A 20,307-nucleotide genomic window follows, 5' to 3' on the forward strand; every position below is an offset into this window, starting at 1 on the left:
TAACATCATTGGTTACCTCTCTTTATCCAAATTCTGTTACCAAGAGAATAGAGATAGAAATAAATAGCTAGTGACTTATGAGCAACGCAGACCCTTTCAAAATTTTATATCACATTGACATAATCTCTATGTGCCATCAAACCCACGCTAAATCACATTTATCCTAATTTATGACCTTTAACACTTTGTTCGATTCAACTAAAGACTTCAATGGTGCGTGGTCATTGTGTCCCATTCAACATGGGGAATTAACGTAGACGAGTACACACTACGCCAGACGAATAAATCACGATACTAATGCCGCAGCATCCGGCAAGTCTCCGCGTATCGTCGAGAAGCGTTTGCCTAATGTTTGTCACCCTTCGACTAGTGAAGGGACTCACTCAATCGATTTCCATAGTCGGAATTCCGATTAAGCGTGTCTGTTGATGAAATGTCTCGTGACAAAGCATTTTTTTATTAAACGTAATCTAAATACAACTTTTTAGCTTTTTGAATTTAGACAATGAATATATTGTTTAACTATTTTTTACAATCACAACAGCAACATATATTAGTGAAATATTTCTCTTATTGATTTAAAAAAAAGTCAGCGGTGACATAAAGTATCTATATTTTAAACTACTTACTATACATAATTTACATTTAATAAAATTGTAAAAAGTCTTAAAAACTAAAAAACACACACACAGCACGCACTAATAATTACAAATATTGGATTTAAGTCACGTGACAATTTTTTTCATATTTCTGACAGCAAACCCATTCATTTGATATCCATATCATGGGGGCGGATTTCAAACAGCCACTCTGCCATCGTGAGGAGGCCATATTGGTTTTGTAATGACGTTTCTTAGCTAGTCTTGTATTGTCATCAGAACTCTGAGCGTGTGCAAAATTTCATCCTACACGAAGACCCGGAAGTAAGTCAAATTAAGATTCCAAGATTTGTCTTTTCTACATAGTTAAAGTGATTGGGGAAGTCGCCATATTGGATTTGTAATGATGTTTCTTAGCTACTCATGTATTGTCATCAGAACTCAGAGCGTGTGCAAAATTTCATCCTAATCAAAAACCAGGAAGTAGGTCAATCCAGTGGGTTGGTTGGCATCCGCTAGTAGAAAATTGTTAAAGTACCAAATTCAAATGCTAACCCACTGAACACATAAATAAATTCTAAACAGAAACTTCAATGTCTGGTACCCATTTTCTGTGTAAATGTTGACTGAAGCGTTCAAATCACCAACTCTACTCACGCAGGGACGTGTAACATCCCTATCGTGGACACCCCTGCCATGGCAACTGCAGGGACAAGGGCGACAGCATTATTTATTAATACGCGCTTATTGTTTTTCCCCAAGCCGTATACTGAATGACTCGTAAATACACGAAAGCAGTTAACATAAAGCGTTCCGAGCTAGCGAATCAAAGCGGCCGTGCTTATATTATCGTGGGCCTCCTGATGAGTTTTTGTCTATCACTCCGCATTTGACAATGCCTTCGCTGCCAGGTACGTAATACTGCTTTCAAAAGTCTATTCATGCTTTTAAAGTACAGCGATATGTTCGGCTAGGTATATCGTCGACTAGGCATATTTGAGAAACTCTGGGGTAAGTACGGGGAATTGTCATCCACTGGAGATACATGTACTCGTACCTGGCATGTTGGTAACAGAGATACAAGTACATACTCGTTTGTTATTTTTTTCATGGTTATAATTGACTGACCGAGTAAATGGCCCGTCTAAAGGTAATCAGCAGCGGTTAAAAAAAATCGTCATATAACTGACATAGACAGTGCTAGAGTTGTGTATTTTTACTACCTATACTTTCACAGCATTATGTCATATAATGGTACTTCACCATATGTTAATGCTGCTGATACTTATTTATAGTATATTTTGCTTCAGAAGTGAGCTATTGGTGCGATATATATAATAGGACCTAAAGAGTCGTTAAAAAGAAATAAAAATAATGACTGCATGGCATGGCATTTTGACTTTGAATTAGTGGAACACCATCGTCTACAACCAACAACACTTCGTAGATCATGCAAGGAACACGTCCTACAAAGCGCTGCCCTGTGTGCATTGTACGTCTACCTGAGGCTTTGGTGACTTTTGACTTTTTGGTTTTGACTCATTTGTCTGTTACACCGGCAAGGTACCCTTCAGATCGGAGGACAGCAATACTGCTTTGTTGCTTCTTCCACTTTCACGGACGAACCCTGTTACAAACAACTGCTACTGTTAGTGTTGGAAGGCGCACTGTTAGATCCCCATCGCCCACAACGAGTTTTAGAGGAGGAGGATCTATTTCTCCTCTGGCGGCCATCTGATAGAGCCTCCTGCTTGTCCTCCTTGACCAGATAGACGTATTAAGATTTTCGTCATGCTTAAAAATAGAATATCGTCAGCAAACTTACAACATAACTAAACATTACGAGAACCTTCTTTTATTACAACTTATTTGGGAATTCTTCTTAAAGTGCGTGACACAAGTCAGCAGTTTTTTACTACCTACCTTTTACGGTCCTTTTACTTAAGTTTGGATCCTTTTACGGTCAACACTGATTCTATTTTCGATTCGAATGATCTTGAATCATCAGATGATTTCTCTAGTTGTACTATTTATACTTAGAGTTTCAAGAAATGAATCATATAGTGTAACTTATAATTATCTATATCATTATTTAATTCCATTTTTAGCGTAATCACAGTAAATAAGCTGATGATAATATTTTATTAAAATAAGCTTAACGAAATTAAAGCATGTAAATATAAAAATAAATCCATAGTGTTGCGGAAACGGTTATTAAAATATCTTTTTCGACAGACAACTACACAGTTGTCTGTCCACAAAAATGTTCCACGGATCCTGAGCTAAAATTGTTAGTAGTAAGTAGGTATGCAGTCAAAAGTTGAATGATTAAGAATACATGACGCAAAAGTTTACGAACAAAAAGCATAGTATTTCATCGTCGCGTCGTCTGGCACAGCTTCAGATCGATAGGGTCGCGACAGCACTCCGTGAAACCGTTACAGATTACAGCAATTTCACTAATTTAATAAATTAATAACGAAATTCTATTGAATCACAACTGGTGAATGATTAATTTTTGTAGTCTGTATGTGAGCATTGAGCATACCTACTATAATATAATATAATTAAACATTTTTGTGTTTATCATAATAAAAGAAATATAAAATGTAACCTAAGATTAAAATATCGATTCTAGTGCATAAAATATTTAGCGTTATGTTGGATGTAATGAGAGAATGAGGAGATGTAACGACTACTCTAGTTTGATAAAATCATCATCATCATATCAGCCGATGGACGTCCACTGCAGGACATAGGCCTTTTGTAGGGACTTCCAAACATCACGATACTGAGCCACCTGCATCCAGCGAATCCCATCAAGCGAGTCGCAACTCGCTTGATGTCGTCAGTCCACTTGGTGGGGGGTCGACCAACACTACGCTTACTAGTGCAGGGTCGCCATTCCAGCACTTTGGGACCCCAACGTCCATCGGCTCTTCGAACTATGTGCCCCGCCCATTGCCACTTCAGCTTCGCAACTCGTTGAGCTATGTCGGTGACTTTGGTTCTTCTGCGGATCTCCTGATTTCTGATTCGATCACGCAGAGATACTCCTATCATAGCTCGTTCCATCGCCCGCTGTGTGACAGCCTTCTCATGAGGCCCATAGTTAGCGACCAAGTTTTTAACCAAGATTGATAGAATAACTCGGTTTAATTAATCATTAATACCATTAACCGGCATATATCATGAAAATGCTATCATTTACCACCTGAGTAACCCATTAATTAGTCTACAAACGAGCACAATGGGATGTAACGCTAATCATATTTACATGCATAACGCATCAACGCGAGGAAAACGTTAATTTCACTGAGGAAATTGTCAACAACGCTCAAATGAAAATGTCACCGTGATACAACAAATTTAAAATTATTCGCCCTTCACTGGCTGGCATACAGAATTTCGATGACACCGCTAATGATTTAGGGCGAAAATTAAACTCTCCCTCAGCGCCGTTGACCATAAATAATGTCGCATAATAACAAATCACAGGGGGCACGTATTACAGGAAATAAATTCTGTATTTTAAGTTAATGCAAGAGTAAAACCTCATTTTTTTAAACACAACCATATTACGTATTTTACTACATTGGTAGATATTACAATTTACTTTATACAGCGTAGATTTCCATGTTTTATTTTTATAATTACTTAAATTAGCTTTTCTATATTTAGAAATACAGACCATAGTACATATTTGATTAAATTTAAGAACTCGTTTTAATTGTTGGTATAAAATAGCCAAATAGGAACAAATATATCGTCGTTCCCGGAGAATAAAACCTTAATTGCAAAAACTTAATTTTTCAGTAAAAATAATAAACCGATTTTTGATGATTATTCTAAAAGTAATAGACGTAGATAAATTTGAGAAAGCTCAAATGAAAGCATATTTTCTAGATTTCGTCAAGGCAGTTACCATTTACTTCTCCGGGAACGGCGTTCAACTCGATACCTTGACTTGGCTCATTGTAAGACACAAGAGGTGTGTGCTTTACGATGATATTAAAATATTAATAATCTCGAAAGATTGGCAATTACTAATTTGTAATAGATTTGTATTTCCTTTGATTTTTTAATAAAGGTATCTTTAAATAGTATATTAGTTATATTTTATGTTTATATGTATATTAAGGTTTCTAGTACACACTAAAATACTATTGTGTAAGTTATAAAGGAAAAAGCCTAGCATTATACAAAAGTAGGAAAAAAGTTTCGTCATCAAAAGATCGCTTGCTCGCTATAATTTCTCGCCGAGTGTTCCGTGTCGCCTTACAGCGAGTTGAGATCTCAGCTAATTGCCTAGTTAACACCAATCCGAGACCTAACGTCGGTTTGCGACTATTTATACTGGATTCTAGACTTGCATTTAAATTATTAATCTAGTTGCCTACAATAATACGGATTCACATTACAGACAGAGTTTCACGGCAGCTATTTAGGTATCTGTTTCTTATTGGGATTTGTTGAAGATATTTTGTAGTTATGTTCTTTTAAAATCTGGTATTCTACTGAGGCAGATAAATATCTAGTAATAAACTATGACATTTCGCTTTAAAACCAATAAAGAATATATTTCATACCTAATCGACAGAGGTGATAGTCCGATTAAGGAGGCAGAGGTAATATCCACTGGGCACATATCCACTCGTCCGGGGCATGCACCTCCAACTTTTCAGTTGTGTGCATTTTAAGAAATTAAATATCACGTGTATAAAGCCGTGAAGGAAAACATCGTGAGGAAATCTGCAGACAGAGTACTCTTCCGTCTCCTATAAGTAGGGAAGCCTAGTTCTATATTGACCGTTAAAATAGGCTAGTAATGATGTGCTTTGAAAATCACGAGTTTTTGCTGTTTTTATTAAGCTTTCTGACTATTATAAAGTTCCAATTAATTAAAGCTATAAAATAAATGGCAAACGAAGTCCCAAAGTTCCATAATATTTAAGACACCATAAACCTCTTGGAATTGGGCCAGTAATCCGGTAGTTGATTTATTTGAAAAGGACACATCGTTTCCAAGTCTTGGAAAGTTCAATATTGACTCACAAAATTGCTTAAAGCCGCTGCAGCCGATAATATAAAGTGGTTATTACAAATGTCAACCTTACAGCACGCTCTTAGGGGCGAAATCGCTTCCGGCAGTTGTTTGAGCGAGGTGTTGTTATAGCCGCCGCGCTTTATTGGCATGTCCTCGACGCTTCCTTCCGACCGGCTGCGAGGACCAATGACATTTCACTAAATAGCTCAATTTTCTTCAACGAATATGTGGTAAAATTTGAGAGTAATGACAAATATAAGAGTTGAGAGTAAACTCTACTTTCTCCAAGTTTGGTTTGAACATTACTATTGGTGTGGCTAACTTTGGATTACTGGACAATGTTACTACAACACACAACAGCTTTTAGGTAATATTTTACTGACAAAACACAGATTTTAAATAAATATGTGTATTTTCCAAATGAAAAGCTAACAAGCTTCGGATTAATTAATTATTATTATATTATAAACTCGTGTGTAAACATACAACTACGTTGTATCTAAAAGAAATCAGAGAGTACGACCAGTTTTACATGTAAGTCATTTACAATTAAATCACTTACAAGAACCACCATATTAAGCTCTTAATTAATGATCAATACGACCCCAGAAAATAATCCTATTTCTATGTATTTATCTTGAAGATTAATCTAAGTTATACAAGTAAGGAGTAAAAACAACATACATACAGCTGAACGTAGAACGCAAATTTTCGGAAGTCGGTAAATACCAGAATTCATTGAATTACCTCTTTAGATGATAACACTAACAGTACCTGCCAATAATAAATAATGAATTTACCTATTCATGTTGCTTAAATAGATTTTGACGTAGTAACCTATCAGATAGCTGGCAGGATACCTACGTAACCTTCATATCTGACATATGGTGTCAGGGTAACTGAGGTAGAGAGGACGAAATCACCATAAAAGGGGAGATAACAAAGGGTTGGTTCACCCTTTCGAAGTGAGGGTTACTCATTAGGTATCAACACGAGTGATTTTTAGGCAAATGTAAACAACTCCACAATAACTGTTACGACTAATTTCGTTCGACGTGTTAATAAGTTTAAAAATAATTAACTAGTAACATAAAAATAGCAAGGCTATAATGTCTTACTAAATGAAGTAATCTGTAATATTTTGTACATAAATATTATATAATTAATGTTTTTTCCTAATATTGAAAATTAAAATATTAAATTTAAATCGAATAAGTAAACTTATGCAAAGAAATAAGTTACATTTCATCACAATCGGATAAATAGTTTAGAAAAGCAAAAAAGAAACAGTCATTTCTGTTCATTATTGCGTAAAATACTACACTCGTGATTAAATAATGGGGGGAGGGGAAGGGAAGCAAAAAAAATCATTAAAACATTTCAAACCGTAACAAAGGAATGCGATTACAAACACCATGACACGAGATTTTTATAAATTAGATTTTACATTTAACCGATAATTGTTTCAATTTCAATTGCAGGCATGATACTTCGAGTATTCTAACGCTATTTTATATACTTACCTACATTATTAACATAAATAATGCATTTTTCGCGGTCTACAATGTCAGTATCCGGACAACTTGTTTTTAAAGATTACCTTAATGTAACCCTGACATAATAAACATTCATAATGCAAATCAATTAGCGAGTAGATTTTAGTACTTTGGTATAAATTAAAATGTATATAATATTTTGAAACCACTATTTATACCAGGTCAAAATGGACTACTTTACACGAATATAATATTCACAATACGAGTTAATTAATAAAATGTTATATATAAAATAATTAATATAATAGAAAGTATTGCTATTTTTAAAATACCTCAACGATCGTAGACTATGATTTGTATTACCTATTATACAAATCATAGTCTACGATCATTTTAGTTTTGTTTTTTAAGGGATTTAATGAAGCTACTTCTAACAAAAATAACAGCATAGACGGATAAAAAGTAAATGTTACTCTATTCCTTTCAAAAGAAGGAAGAACAGTCTTCAAAGTACGCGTGGGTACAAAGCCATGGGACAGGCTCTTAAACAGTGTGCCGTCGTACAAAAAGTATTATTTGTCACATCAAATAGCACCCCGACGTCGCGTCTGGTGCAGCATTCATTACAACTATTCATATGGACTGAGAGCCTGGGTTAGCCAGATATACCTCATTTTAAATATTCATCATCGTCATTATTTCAGCCGATGGACGTCCACTGTAGGACAATGGTATTCTGTGGAAAACATCAAAAAATTACGTTTTATACTTTTACAATTGGGGACCCTCGAAACACTATACTAATTGGCAACCGTGACGTACTTACTTTTGGTAGTAAAATATGTTTGCAATTTTTTAACCTGCATAAGAAGACTGTAATATTTTCTTACACTTAAGAGTACCTACTTGGAAGCGATTTCTATGAAGCGACAAGGCCGCTTTTTCGTATCCTAATACTTCTTATTTGTTTGTTAATATGTTGTTTGTTTCCTTGTTTTGTGGTGTATAAATAAATAAATTAATATAATGAGGTGGGTCTGGCTGTCTCAGGCTCTCAGTCCAATATTAAAGGATGTATGTACTCCTACTCCGGTACGAAGTGCTTGTAGTGGCGGGCACAAAGCGCCCCTTTGCAAGAAGAGCCGCTTTCACGCCAGCTCTCGATAAGCCCTCAGCGCTGCATCGAGCTACGCCATACTTTCTCAATCAAATGCCGCAGTAAAAAAAATCATAACCAATATTCTGTATAACGCCGCAATGAATAGAACTGGGAATCAGAATATTTATTAGACTTCCCACATAACATTGATCGCACATTGCTGCAAAACGTAACGCGCTGTTACTGAAAAAGCGCAGTTTTCTCCCATGACTTAAATAATAAGTGATCAACTTAAATTCTTACACCAATAGAAAGCTACATTATCAGGGAGTAACACAGGCTATATTTTATCCCATTATTTCCTGGGCAATGGGAAATACGCGGATGAAGCCGCGTATAAATATTAAGTAATTATTTTGAACTATTTATTAATTTTTGGTCAGAGTCTTTGTAGAGTCTGACAATTTGTCACTACTCTATTAACCTCTGCTTAGTACCCATTGCGCAAAAAGATGTAAAATACTAAAACTCTGTGAAAGAATTCCACAAATGATACAGACTTAAAATATCTTCGGACTACGTTGCGTCCTCAATATTTTCGCGTACGTTCATCGATAGAAAAAGTATCTCGTGTACAATGTATGTATGAACACGAACTGAGACAGCGATAGCGTGGCCAAAGCTTACATCTGCAGCGATCGAGAGCTTCATTAGTGTTCGCCTCTAATGATCTCCGTCGTGTTCAAGCTGTTTTTCCCACTAAAAACATTAAGGTTTGCACTAGCGAAATGTGAGAAAAAGCCTCTGTCGCCATCTACGGACTCATGTAGACATCGTCGACTAATTAAGTCTACAAAGTGCAAAAATTCCAATTGGAATTTTCCAGGCAAACCGAAAGTATTTTTCAGTAATTGCTCGGGATCATAAATTAATCTATGGAGCTGGTTAATTGCCGAGAAAAATTATAACTGCTACGTGACCCAAAGTTTGATGTATACGCCAAGTTTACGCCGTATTCGTGTTTCATTCCACAATGTTTTCCACAGATAAGATTTTCGTAACACAAAGTTTACGAGTATGCTTAGCTGAATAAAAATATTTTTAAATGTAGGTAAGTGTATGTCACGGGAGTAATAAGCTTTAACGCGGGAGTTTGCGCTGGATAGGCTTACGTGTCGGTACGTACTACATTGTATCGCCCGGCCTTCCACAAAGCAGCACTCAGCATGAGTGCCGCGGCGGGCGCGTGCCTTTGTTTTATTTCACCCACACTCCTCCACTTTCGAAACTTCGTAGGGGAGACTTCGAATTGCGTTCGTTTTAACCGCTCGGTTTGCGTTGATTAGTTATCTCGACTTTTTAAAACTAGTACCTAATTAAACCCCAACAACCTCAACCATTTTAAACTCTATTTTTATCTGCAATTTTTTTTTATTTCAATTAATTTAGCGTAGATACAAATGTACCGCAATTGCTAGTAAGCATACCAGGGGAGCATAAATTCCAATGTGATTGTGATTATGCAGTCACAATAATCCGTAGGTTTCTTAGTGGGATAAGGTGGGTAGGCACTGTTTATACGGAAATGAGTGCAGTGAGGCGGAAGCGCAAAACGCCCCCCGGTGCACCCCCGGGCGTCGACCCCCGGTGACGAGCGTGTACGCGCCGCGGTACAGCCAGCGTCTTCTCGCAGACAGTACGCAAAAACTTACCGCAGATCAATTAGGCGTTACGTTAAACAAATGACCGGAAAATTATTGCAATCTGTACACATTTTTAGTTCACCACAAATAAGGGTATCTTGTCTATGTATAACTTGTGTTCAGAGTCAGACTTCTAAAGGTAATCGCAGTTATTTCTTTTATTCTCATACTTAGCTGATTTACGACTTTAGAAGTAGCCCATAGATACATACCTGACGATATCTATACATATAAACGTCGTTTCTTAGGATTTGGAAAATCGCTTATATGTGATGTAATTAGTAACGAATTACTACTGCTTATAATCTAGCTACTGGTACTACTAGTTATATTATAGCAGTTCGTATACTATATTATTGCGATTTCATCCATGGCGTATTGCCGGACATGCAATATGAAACCTTGATGAAAATTTCATTTTTGTACCTTTTGGTGAGGAGACCCGGGAGCGTTGAGAGTTCAGACCGAGGGCTCGAACCCTTCGCTTCGATGCAATCGAAAATGTTTTTAGTTTCATTTAGTAACTGACAATTTGGTTTTTGTAACACTTTAATTGTACTCGAAAAAATATATTTTACAAGATTTTACTTATTTCACGACTTTGTTCACATTTTTAATGTAATTGCTCATTCTAAATTACAACCTTTTAGTAGTAATAGTATCTGCGCTAAACCATAGACAGACGGACGGATGGACAGACAGACGGACATTGTGAAACCGGGTTCCTTGTGGACTACGGAACCCTAAAAATGGGAGGTGGGGATAATTAGCAATGGTCGCTTCATACCATAAAGTACCGGCTTCGAGTCTTGGCTCTGCTATGAAATATTAAGCATTTCTTCAATGAAATTGTCATGAAGCCTGGGCATCACCAATTTCTTAAGTCCCTCAAGCCTCGGAAAACTTAACCTTAAGCCATCGATGGGTATCATTTACGTCTGATACTAATCGTGAAAAGGTTAAACATTAAGCGTCACCCTTACATTGGAATTTCCCACTAACTTGCATTGGAACGTGGAGAGTCTAGGCTCAAAATCCCGTCTGTTGACAGTAAAAGCCCGGCCCATCAGTGGACCATTAAAAAATAGGCTAATCTATACTAATATTATAAAGCTGAAGAGTTTGTTTGTTTGTTTGAATTATCGTGTTAATTTCAGGAACTACTGGTCCGATTTGAAAAAATATTTCTGTGTTAGACAGTCCATCTAGCGAGGAAGGCTATATATTATCACCGTATTCCTACGGGAACGGGAACCACGCGGGTGAAACCGCACGGCGTCAGCTAGTATGTAATATGTAGTTAATGATATCTAAAGCCTGATCAAGGTATCTGAAAATAGAACCTTTAAATCAGAAATCTACTCCGAAGAAAGCTTTTCTATTAAACTAACCATTCCAAGTAATTGTGAGTGATAAACTCAATAATAGACCTACATAGTTATCCTCTAATGGCCCAGTAAGAGGAAACATTCTGAAGGAAATGATTTCAATTTAACATTATCTCGGGGAATTGGCTGCCTGACCTCGTCTTGTTACGCTAAATTATGTCTGATGCTGCTCGTAGTCGGAATGCGATAAACGAGCATGACGAACTTTTACTGCTTTGTTTTTTTTTAATTCTATTCTATTCAAGACTCTTTCTAAGTATTTAGGAGTTACATGAAATGGATCTCTTAACATGTAGTTCCCGCTCTTGTGGGAATACATGGGTAAAATTTAAAAAAAATCGAAAAGGAATAAAGTATAAAAAAGGTGAAACAATTTTTAAAATCGGCAATAATAAACATCCTTGCATCATTATTTTTTTTTACTTTCCTACTACAAGACGTATATTTTGGTTTTTAGAACTTAGTATGCTTATGGGTTAATAGTGATGTCCTATACCTACAAATTATTACCTTTCTATTTAACACTAGATAGACAATGGAATCATCATATTCCCAGTTTCATGTACAGGTGTTATTTACATATTCTTAGCAGTACATACTATAAAAAAGACCTATGGATAATAAAAAATATACTGATATACTGTATAGAGAAATAACTGGCAAGGATAATAATTTTCAGCCATTTACTCACTTAGACTCTGCCTCCTAATTGGTTTTGCGTTAACTCGGTTCAAGCATGGCGTCTGGCTCCCATTAACTATAAATGCACCGGTATAATAAAGTGGCAAACATCTTAGCCATAAAAGACGATTTAATGCTATTAAAACTACAACTTTATGCTCGCAGATACGAGTACTTTACTTTCCAATAACTTAACTAAAATTAAAACCAAACGATTTTTGTTCATAATAACGGTTATAGTATTTAAATATAGCGAACATTTATATTTATATGTATAATTAACCCGCGGACCCGGTCAAGCTTCTTCCCTATTCCTACCCTACACTACCCTACTCTTACCCTTACTCTACCCTACCCTACTCTACCCTTTTCCTACCATACCGCCACCCTAACCCTACCCTACTCTTATCTATCTTATATATCTATCTTATATATGAATTCATTTGTTATAAAAAATATGATAAATTAAGAACCGGTTTTTTGCAAACATCACATAAACCGTGTACTAAATAAATAGTCTGATTATAGCCTAAACATTTAGTATGGATAGGTGAGCCTGTGCTTGAGTTATGAAATTACAACGAAAAGTGGCACTGATTTTTGTTTATATAGATATGGATGTTCTCCCTCTCCTTTGTTATGCCTTTGAATCATCATCATCATTAACAGTCGGTGGACTTTCAATGCTGGACATTGGTCTCTAATATGGGATTCTAAACACCACGATCTTGCGCCGCCAGCATACAGCACGATCCCCCTGTAAACCGATTTCTTTTGCCGATCCACCTACTGGGGGGGTTCTTGAATATGTATACCTAACTAAGATGAAACTTTTGCATTTTCCAGTGGGTGCGACGACGTGCAGCGTTCCTTGGAGCTTCTGGACCAAGTGTTGAGCGAATACGACGAGGGGGAGCCAAGGTCGCTGGAGGCGCGCGCGCCGCCCACGCCAGCCACGCCCGCCACGCCTGCCACGCCGGCCACGGACGACGACTCGCCGCTCGCCGGACATACCTCCGAGGACGATGGATACATGAGCATGAACGGCAGAAGGTAATCATCATCATAACAACCCATATTCGGCTGACAACAGAGTACGAGTCTAAAGACTATTAGCCTCAGAATGGGAGGGGTTAGGTTAATAGTCCACAATGGCCCAATGGAGATTGGCAGACCTCACACACGTGGAGAATTGAGAAGAATGAAACAATTCTCAAGTACGCAGGTTTCCTTACGATGTTTTTTCTTAACCGTTTAAGACACAACGAAAATGCACATAACTGAAAAGTTGAATATCCCGGACAGTGCATGCCCCGAACCAGATTGGAACCTACGCCCTCCGAATCGAAGGCAGAGGTCATATCCACTGGGCTATCACGGCAGAAGTTAATAGTCTCTATTGTTCCTGGCCGGGTATTTTTTTGCAATGACTTTTAACGTGATTATCCAAAATTCTAACTCTTTCTATATTCTATATTTCTAACTTCTAACTACAGGAATAGCTTGTGTTTGGAGTGAGTACGTTAATACTCCAATCCAAAATTCGATCCTTGTCTATGACCAAGTCTCGTCTATACCTCTCGAAATCAAGTCCGGCCCCTTCACCGTGGATCTGTTGAGGCTTTAAAGATCTTTCATTTAATAGTAAAAGTTGACAAACCAGCAGTCATCTTTAAATATTTGCCTGTTTGAATATAGAGACTTCGCCTCCCTTCTTTTGCAGGGGACGGGATTTGGATTTAGACCCACATTGGTCCAATGCGGGTTGGCCGGCTTAAGATATTTTTCTCCGTAACGGTCATTTGCCAATATTATTAATGATACCGGGATTGACGTCTTAAAGTGCTCTCTGAGGGCACTGCGATGTAAAACCACCAACTTCCCAACTCATTTCTTGTTGGAAATACAAAATTCTATACCTACCCACTAGAGACATCCTATAACTTACTGTCTTGCGCCTGTGTCAAAGAGAAATATAGCCAAATCAATTATCATCATCGTCACATCAGCCGATAGACATGAGCCTGAGCCGCCTGAATCCAGCCTGCCTGCATTCGGGAAACTTCGCGATATCTTCGTCCAAAACTAGTACCTGAAGACAAAAGTCTTCGAACAGTGTGTGTTGCCATTGATGACCTATGGATCGGAGAGCTGTTGGTCGCTAACTATGGTTAGATCATATAATCTAGAATAGCTTAGATCGTAGCTTCTGAGTCAAATGTTGTAACCGAATAGAAATCTCATAACACAGCAAAATTACGTCAAATTCACCCTTCGCCGCGTTTCTCCTTTCGCGCTTTACTTAGCATAACAATTCGTTGATCCTTAATCGCATACTGTGATTAAATTTTGAATAGAGATGATAGATTTAAAGATGGAACACCAAATTATATTCACCGATTTTGTTACCTACCATTCGCTTTTTGAATTGCCTCCTATAATTTATGGAAGCAATATTAAAAAGCATTCAGATCAAAAAATAAAAGAGGAACTATTGTTTTCCAGAGCGAAGTTCGCACTGGGCTTTCGACCGACGGAGGAGCGCGAGGAAGGCTCGCCGCCAGACCCACCGTCGCCGCATTCACCGCCGCCTCCCGAGGAAGCGGAGAGAATTATATCAACCTTATTGCCAAAGTATGTATCATCATCATCGTCACCGTCATCATCATCACTATCATCATCATCATCATCATCACCGTCATCATCACCATCGCCGTCACCATCACCATCACCATCACCATCACCATCACCATCGCCATCATCATCACCATCATCATCAACATCATCAATCTATTTTTTATTTGGCCCACCAAGAGTCAGGCCTCCTAAAAGGAGAAGGAACTTATGGAAACTTAGAACCTTGTGAGTGTAAACTCTCCAATGTGGGTGTGTTTAGGGTAATAATGTTTTGACTCTGTAGCAATCACTATCTGATGATCTTCATGATAATTACCGGGATCGACAGCATAACATGCTCTGTAAGGCAAAAAACTTCCCAATTCCGAAAAGCTACTTAGAATATTTTGAAATAAATAAAAAGTCGCAATGCTTTATATCCAGACCTAACAATTGAACCCAGGACCGTCATGACCCGAAACTACATAGGCTATCCATTGAACCAACGAGTAAGTTACAAGTAGGTATATTTGTCGTGGATTCAAAGGAATTGGAATTTACGAGGCAGATTTAGGTGTCCGCCTTGGTGGACTATTGAGAGGGGATATGGAGTTTAGACCCACCAAGTTGTTCCAGTTTGGCAGGCTTAGATGTTTAGACAAGTTCTTAATTTTTGGTTAAGAATTTTTACCGAGAAAATTGCCTTTCATAAGCGTAAAGAAAACATCTCTTAGGGGACCTATGCAGTACTTTAATGCATAATAGGTATATTATATGAAGTGCACGCCACTGGAATCATCACCGAGGGGTGGTGGTTCTTTCCCCGCTCCGTTGGTCTAATCTCGTACCCACTCCTAATACAGTCCTTCCCGACTAGGGGAATGAGAATATTGGTCATATTAAAAAAAGATGTTATTCAAATATTCTTTTATAAAAAAATGTTAAACAGTGCAAAATAAAACACCTGTTCAAAACATCATCATCTCCTTACCCTTATCCCACTTAAGTGGGGTCGGAAAAATGTGTCAATCTTTTCCATTCGTCTCTATTACTCGTCAACTCACCATCCATTCCTTTTACAAACATGTCCTCTTTCACACAATCCAACCATCTCTTCTTTGGCGTTCCTCTCCTCTTATGTCCTTTCACTTGCACATTCAAACATTTTTCTAGTAATATGACACACCTGTTCAAAACATGTCTATAGAATATTGCCTTATCACAAGGACTTTACATTTTCAAACTGTTAAGCATGTTATCGATATGAAAAACGTTGTACGTACTTGTAATTTGTAATCAATATTAACGCAGTAATTTTTCCATGTTACAGAGTATCGCCCGCGAATTCTGCGAAACGAACCAACTCTGTGGAAAAGTGCGCTGCTGATGATAAATTAGACTCTATCATTAGCGTTAATGGTATTACGACTGCAACACAAACAACTTTTGTAAGTGAACATTATATTATGTAAATAGAATATGTATATAATCTCTTAAGTACTACTATGAATATCGAAGGTCCTTTGAACTTGAAACTTACGTCTGTATTATATTATGTTTAATTCATATAAAACATTGAGCCTTATGTTCAGAAGTACAAGACCGACTATTCCGTTACAAACGAACAGTTCAAAAATGAAAACAACAATTTTGGTGTCTAATTATTTAATTACAAATTTTGAAAATCCATCCCAAAATCGCTGAATATAAAATGGAGAGTATTTTGAAATTAAAAGTTTCATCGATAATAACGATTTATGATCACATTGTACTTTGTTAGTTTTCTTTTTTATTTATTACGTCTGATTTACTAATATCCAATAATTCAAAAGCATTTTTGTCTACAATTAAAAAAATGTAATAATATAATATTAACAATGACTTTTCAGCCGAAGACTCGACACCAACGTCCGTACGGGTGGGATAAAGATTTAGAATCAAATGGTTTCCAATTACAACAACCGCCAGTGCCTCCGTTCAAGTTTTCTTCACTGCAGCACGGCGCGCGGCCGCTGTATCCAGAGAGTATCCCAACGTGGCTCCCACCAAGGCATGCAGCCCCTCCTGTCAATAAGAAATCACCTAGTTACGAAAATGCACCAGTGTTCCCGTTCATGGGGTTTTCTAGCGAATTTAACGACAAACCGTATAACGAACACCCGGTGACAATTTATCCAGGACCCAACATTCAGTATAATCGCCAATCTCATTCGCCTACGTATAAAATTTCTCCATCCAACAGTAAGAGCATCGATAAAAAGAACGTCAAAAGAGACAGCAGGTCGGATGGAGAAATGTTGTCACCAAAAAGTAAATTGCCTCCCCGTACTCTCGCCAGTTCTATGGAGAGACATAGAGAAGTGTGTAGAGGATCATCGGAGGACGTGATGGACAGTTGCCAGTTGCGAGGTTTGAGCAGAAGCAACGATGAAGAACATTTTTCGGACGACTCGTTAGAAGAATTGTTCCCCCCGCCGCCGCCCGCAGTGAGCACACCTTCGAAACGTAATTCCATAGCCTGGGAAGTGTCTCTTGATGGTGACGATCCTCTCCTCACACCAGGAAGCACAAAGGTGAGAGTATATTCGTTTTGTAAAAGCTTTTAGTGTAACGTTATTAAACTCGAGAGTTTGGATACGAAAACTTTTTCATTATAAAAAAAAATACCCTTACAATGATAGTGCTTAAAACAACTGGTTAGCCGTGCGTCATCTTTAGGAGTTATGCGCCATATTATTATTTATGATGCCGTCTAATAAATATAAATGTCATCATAAATCATTATAATATAAGGCGCATAATTCCCAAAATCATTGTTGTAAGTAAAGGAATACATTACTTACAACAATGACTCAAATAACACGCTCCTGTTAAAATTATTTGCCTCAAATATAATTCAGGAGGCCACTAATATTATACAATATTATGTGAAAATAAATATAAAAATAATTATTACTAATTTAACGTTTTATGATTAGGTTATAGGAAGACGACGAAGGAAATCTGGAGACCAATCACACTCGAGCACAAGTTCGATACCTCAACGTCTCGATGACGACTGGGGCGAGGAGTATTGGCCTCCGCCTCCACCAATATCTCAGTGCGAACCTCTCGCGTCACCTATTTCTGATGCCGAGCCAGAACATCGTCGACCTCAAGATTTAGCTTCAGGCACATATGTTATTAGAAAAGGAAAGAATCGAAAACAATTGCCAGCCTTTAACAAAAATGCGAATAATAAAATACAATCAAATACCAATAACCTCTCACAGAGTCACAGTTTAAACAGAAGTATCGATAAATCCATAGATGGTTCAAGTATTTCAATAAGTGGATCAGGCTCCGTGGGTTCCTATAATTCTAGACCAAGTTCGGATTTAAGTTTACCTCAGTCACGATATAGCGCTGACCTAAATTCACGGTTAAGTCGGGAACTTAACACTCCAAACTCTAGATATAGTATTGACCTTTGTACACCGAATTCTAGATTAAGTAAAGAAATTACGTCACCTAAGTCAAGGCTAAGTTTGGATCTCAATAATGGACAAGATAGGTACATCAATCCAGAATATTACGCACATAGTCCTAAAAGTAGACAAATAAATAATGATAAAAATGCTATTGTATCCAAAAATAATAGTGTGCAAAATAAATTGTCTCCACAGGCTAGATTTACAGACTTTAAAAAATATTCTTCTACTTTTGATAATATTCAGTCTTTAATCAAAGAAGGTAAAGTTGAAGAAACGCCTGCATCAGAATGCAATGAAACCGTTGGTGAGCTTTCTACTGTGCCTCCAAACATGGTTCGTGTCATCTCGCTTCCTAGTCTCGGAGCTGAAGGAGACAGCAATAGTGCTAGTCGTCAAGCCCTTATAACTACAGTCGAGGAAGAGGATGACCAAGAAGTTGGTGAACCAGGGTCTAGTGGTGAGACTTCACCTCTTCGCAAGATTGAAAATAATATAAGTGCAATACTTAGCCACGGTCGGGACCAAAAACATTTTACCCCATATATACCAAAAGACTGGAATATTCATAAGGATGAATACTGTGATGAAATATCTAAAGATATATTAGAAAATCATTTTCGTTATAGCTCTAGGGATAAACAAAAAAGGCACGACATTCAAAAATCATCAAGCCACAATGAAATTCAGAATCAGAGATCGATAGAAAGGCGGGAACGATCGTCCAGTAGAAGATCAAATAGTATGCATAAATCGACTAGTGCTAAAGATGTGCCAGTTGGCTTAATGCGACAACCCTCTTCCTCCGACTCTGCAGTATCCAGTGGTGGAGACTTTCCTCTTAATGTTCAAATTGTAGAGCATCCATACAGACATAATCAATTACCACCTTCGCCGAGCATGGTGCATGAAATGGGACCGCTACCTCAAACACCAGAATCTCCAAAGTTCCCACCTTTACCGCCCTCGCCAGTACAAGAAGTAGAAGACGAATACACAGAAATTATGCAACCCACAGATAGACGACACGGCAAAAAGGCCGACACTTTAACGACATCCACTTTAGAATCTAGAAGAAGGTATGTAGATTCTTTAATTTTCCCATTTAATATTTTCCCATTATCGTTCTATCAGACCGTAAAAATCTATTACTGTGTTGACGCCGTAATACTGTTTTTATTTAAATTTGTTATATTTTGGACCCTTATTCTAAGTACTATACGAAACTAATATTGTTATATTAAATTTGATATGAGTCAACCACTTATTCATTCCTGATGTAAACTGCCCTTTCCTTTTACATCTCTTTGAATTACAACAATTCTTGCAGGCCATCAGAACCCCCCGCCGTGCCTCCACACCGAGACACCACAAATAGTCTTAAAACGAGATCAATGGAGACAAGTTACAACAAAAATAGAAGAAATAGTAATTTCAAAAGTGGTTCAACGGACAGAAGAACTTTGCCTACAGGTATGCCATACGTATACACAATACAATAATTTACATACTTATTTTTAACTACAAGGTCCCAACTCTCATATCCACCTAATACTGTAATATCTATACTTAATGCTGTAATAATGATAACTTGGGAAAATGGGGAAAATATCCAGGGTTTGAATAGAATAAGCTTAACCAAGTTAATCCGCTACCATCTTAGATGTGCGTCAAAACGTGACAAGTCGCTAAACATTGGATGAGCTCGCAGTCAAGGAGTTATTTGAATGTTATAATTATCTATTTATTAAATTACTTTTTCCTAAAAAAAGATAAAAATCCCCTCACCGCCAAATTTTTATCGATCGATATCAAAAGTAAAGTACCAAAGCAAAGTCCTAGTTGTACGATCACAGAAAATAAAACGATTACCCAATCTACAGATACAGGAGCCAGTGGTGCAAGGAGAAGAACGCTGCAGCGTCAGAGTCGGGAGTCTTCGTCCAACATCCGCGGCCAACTCCAGACCTCGGCTAGTCTCCCGGAGACGCCAGTTTTTGCCCGCGGTTGTGATGTTCCTCGAACTCCACCTAGAAATTCAACGGGACCACCAAGAAACAACACTATTAACTCCATCCAAACCATAGGTTTGTTTAGAATTTATTATATTATTTGATTGTATCTAATTTTATTATTTAATTATATCTTCTTTATTTAACTAAAGTTTTTAGATCTCTAAAACTTATACTAGTATCTTAATCGCTTATA

General features: G+C 37.5%; 1 protein-coding gene across 2 annotated transcripts in view; it reads left to right on the top strand.

Moving 5' to 3' along the window:
* Positions 1–20,307, top strand: part of LOC112050048 (uncharacterized) — a 220,098-nt gene that overhangs the window by 157,902 nt on the left and 41,889 nt on the right. For both annotated transcript variants that reach the window (XM_024088171.2, XM_024088172.2), the window contains exons 5-11: positions 12,860–13,066; positions 14,519–14,647; positions 15,960–16,077; positions 16,519–17,202; positions 17,608–19,178; positions 19,430–19,572; positions 19,983–20,186. In XM_024088171.2, coding sequence (XP_023943939.2) covers positions 12,860–13,066; positions 14,519–14,647; positions 15,960–16,077; positions 16,519–17,202; positions 17,608–19,178; positions 19,430–19,572; positions 19,983–20,186 — 3,056 coding nt within the window. The remainder of the gene's footprint in view (positions 1–12,859; positions 13,067–14,518; positions 14,648–15,959; positions 16,078–16,518; positions 17,203–17,607; positions 19,179–19,429; positions 19,573–19,982; positions 20,187–20,307) is intronic.

Source organism: Bicyclus anynana, chromosome 3 (assembly GCF_947172395.1).
Source record: "Bicyclus anynana chromosome 3, ilBicAnyn1.1, whole genome shotgun sequence".
NCBI classification, from domain to species: domain Eukaryota; kingdom Metazoa; phylum Arthropoda; class Insecta; order Lepidoptera; family Nymphalidae; genus Bicyclus; species Bicyclus anynana.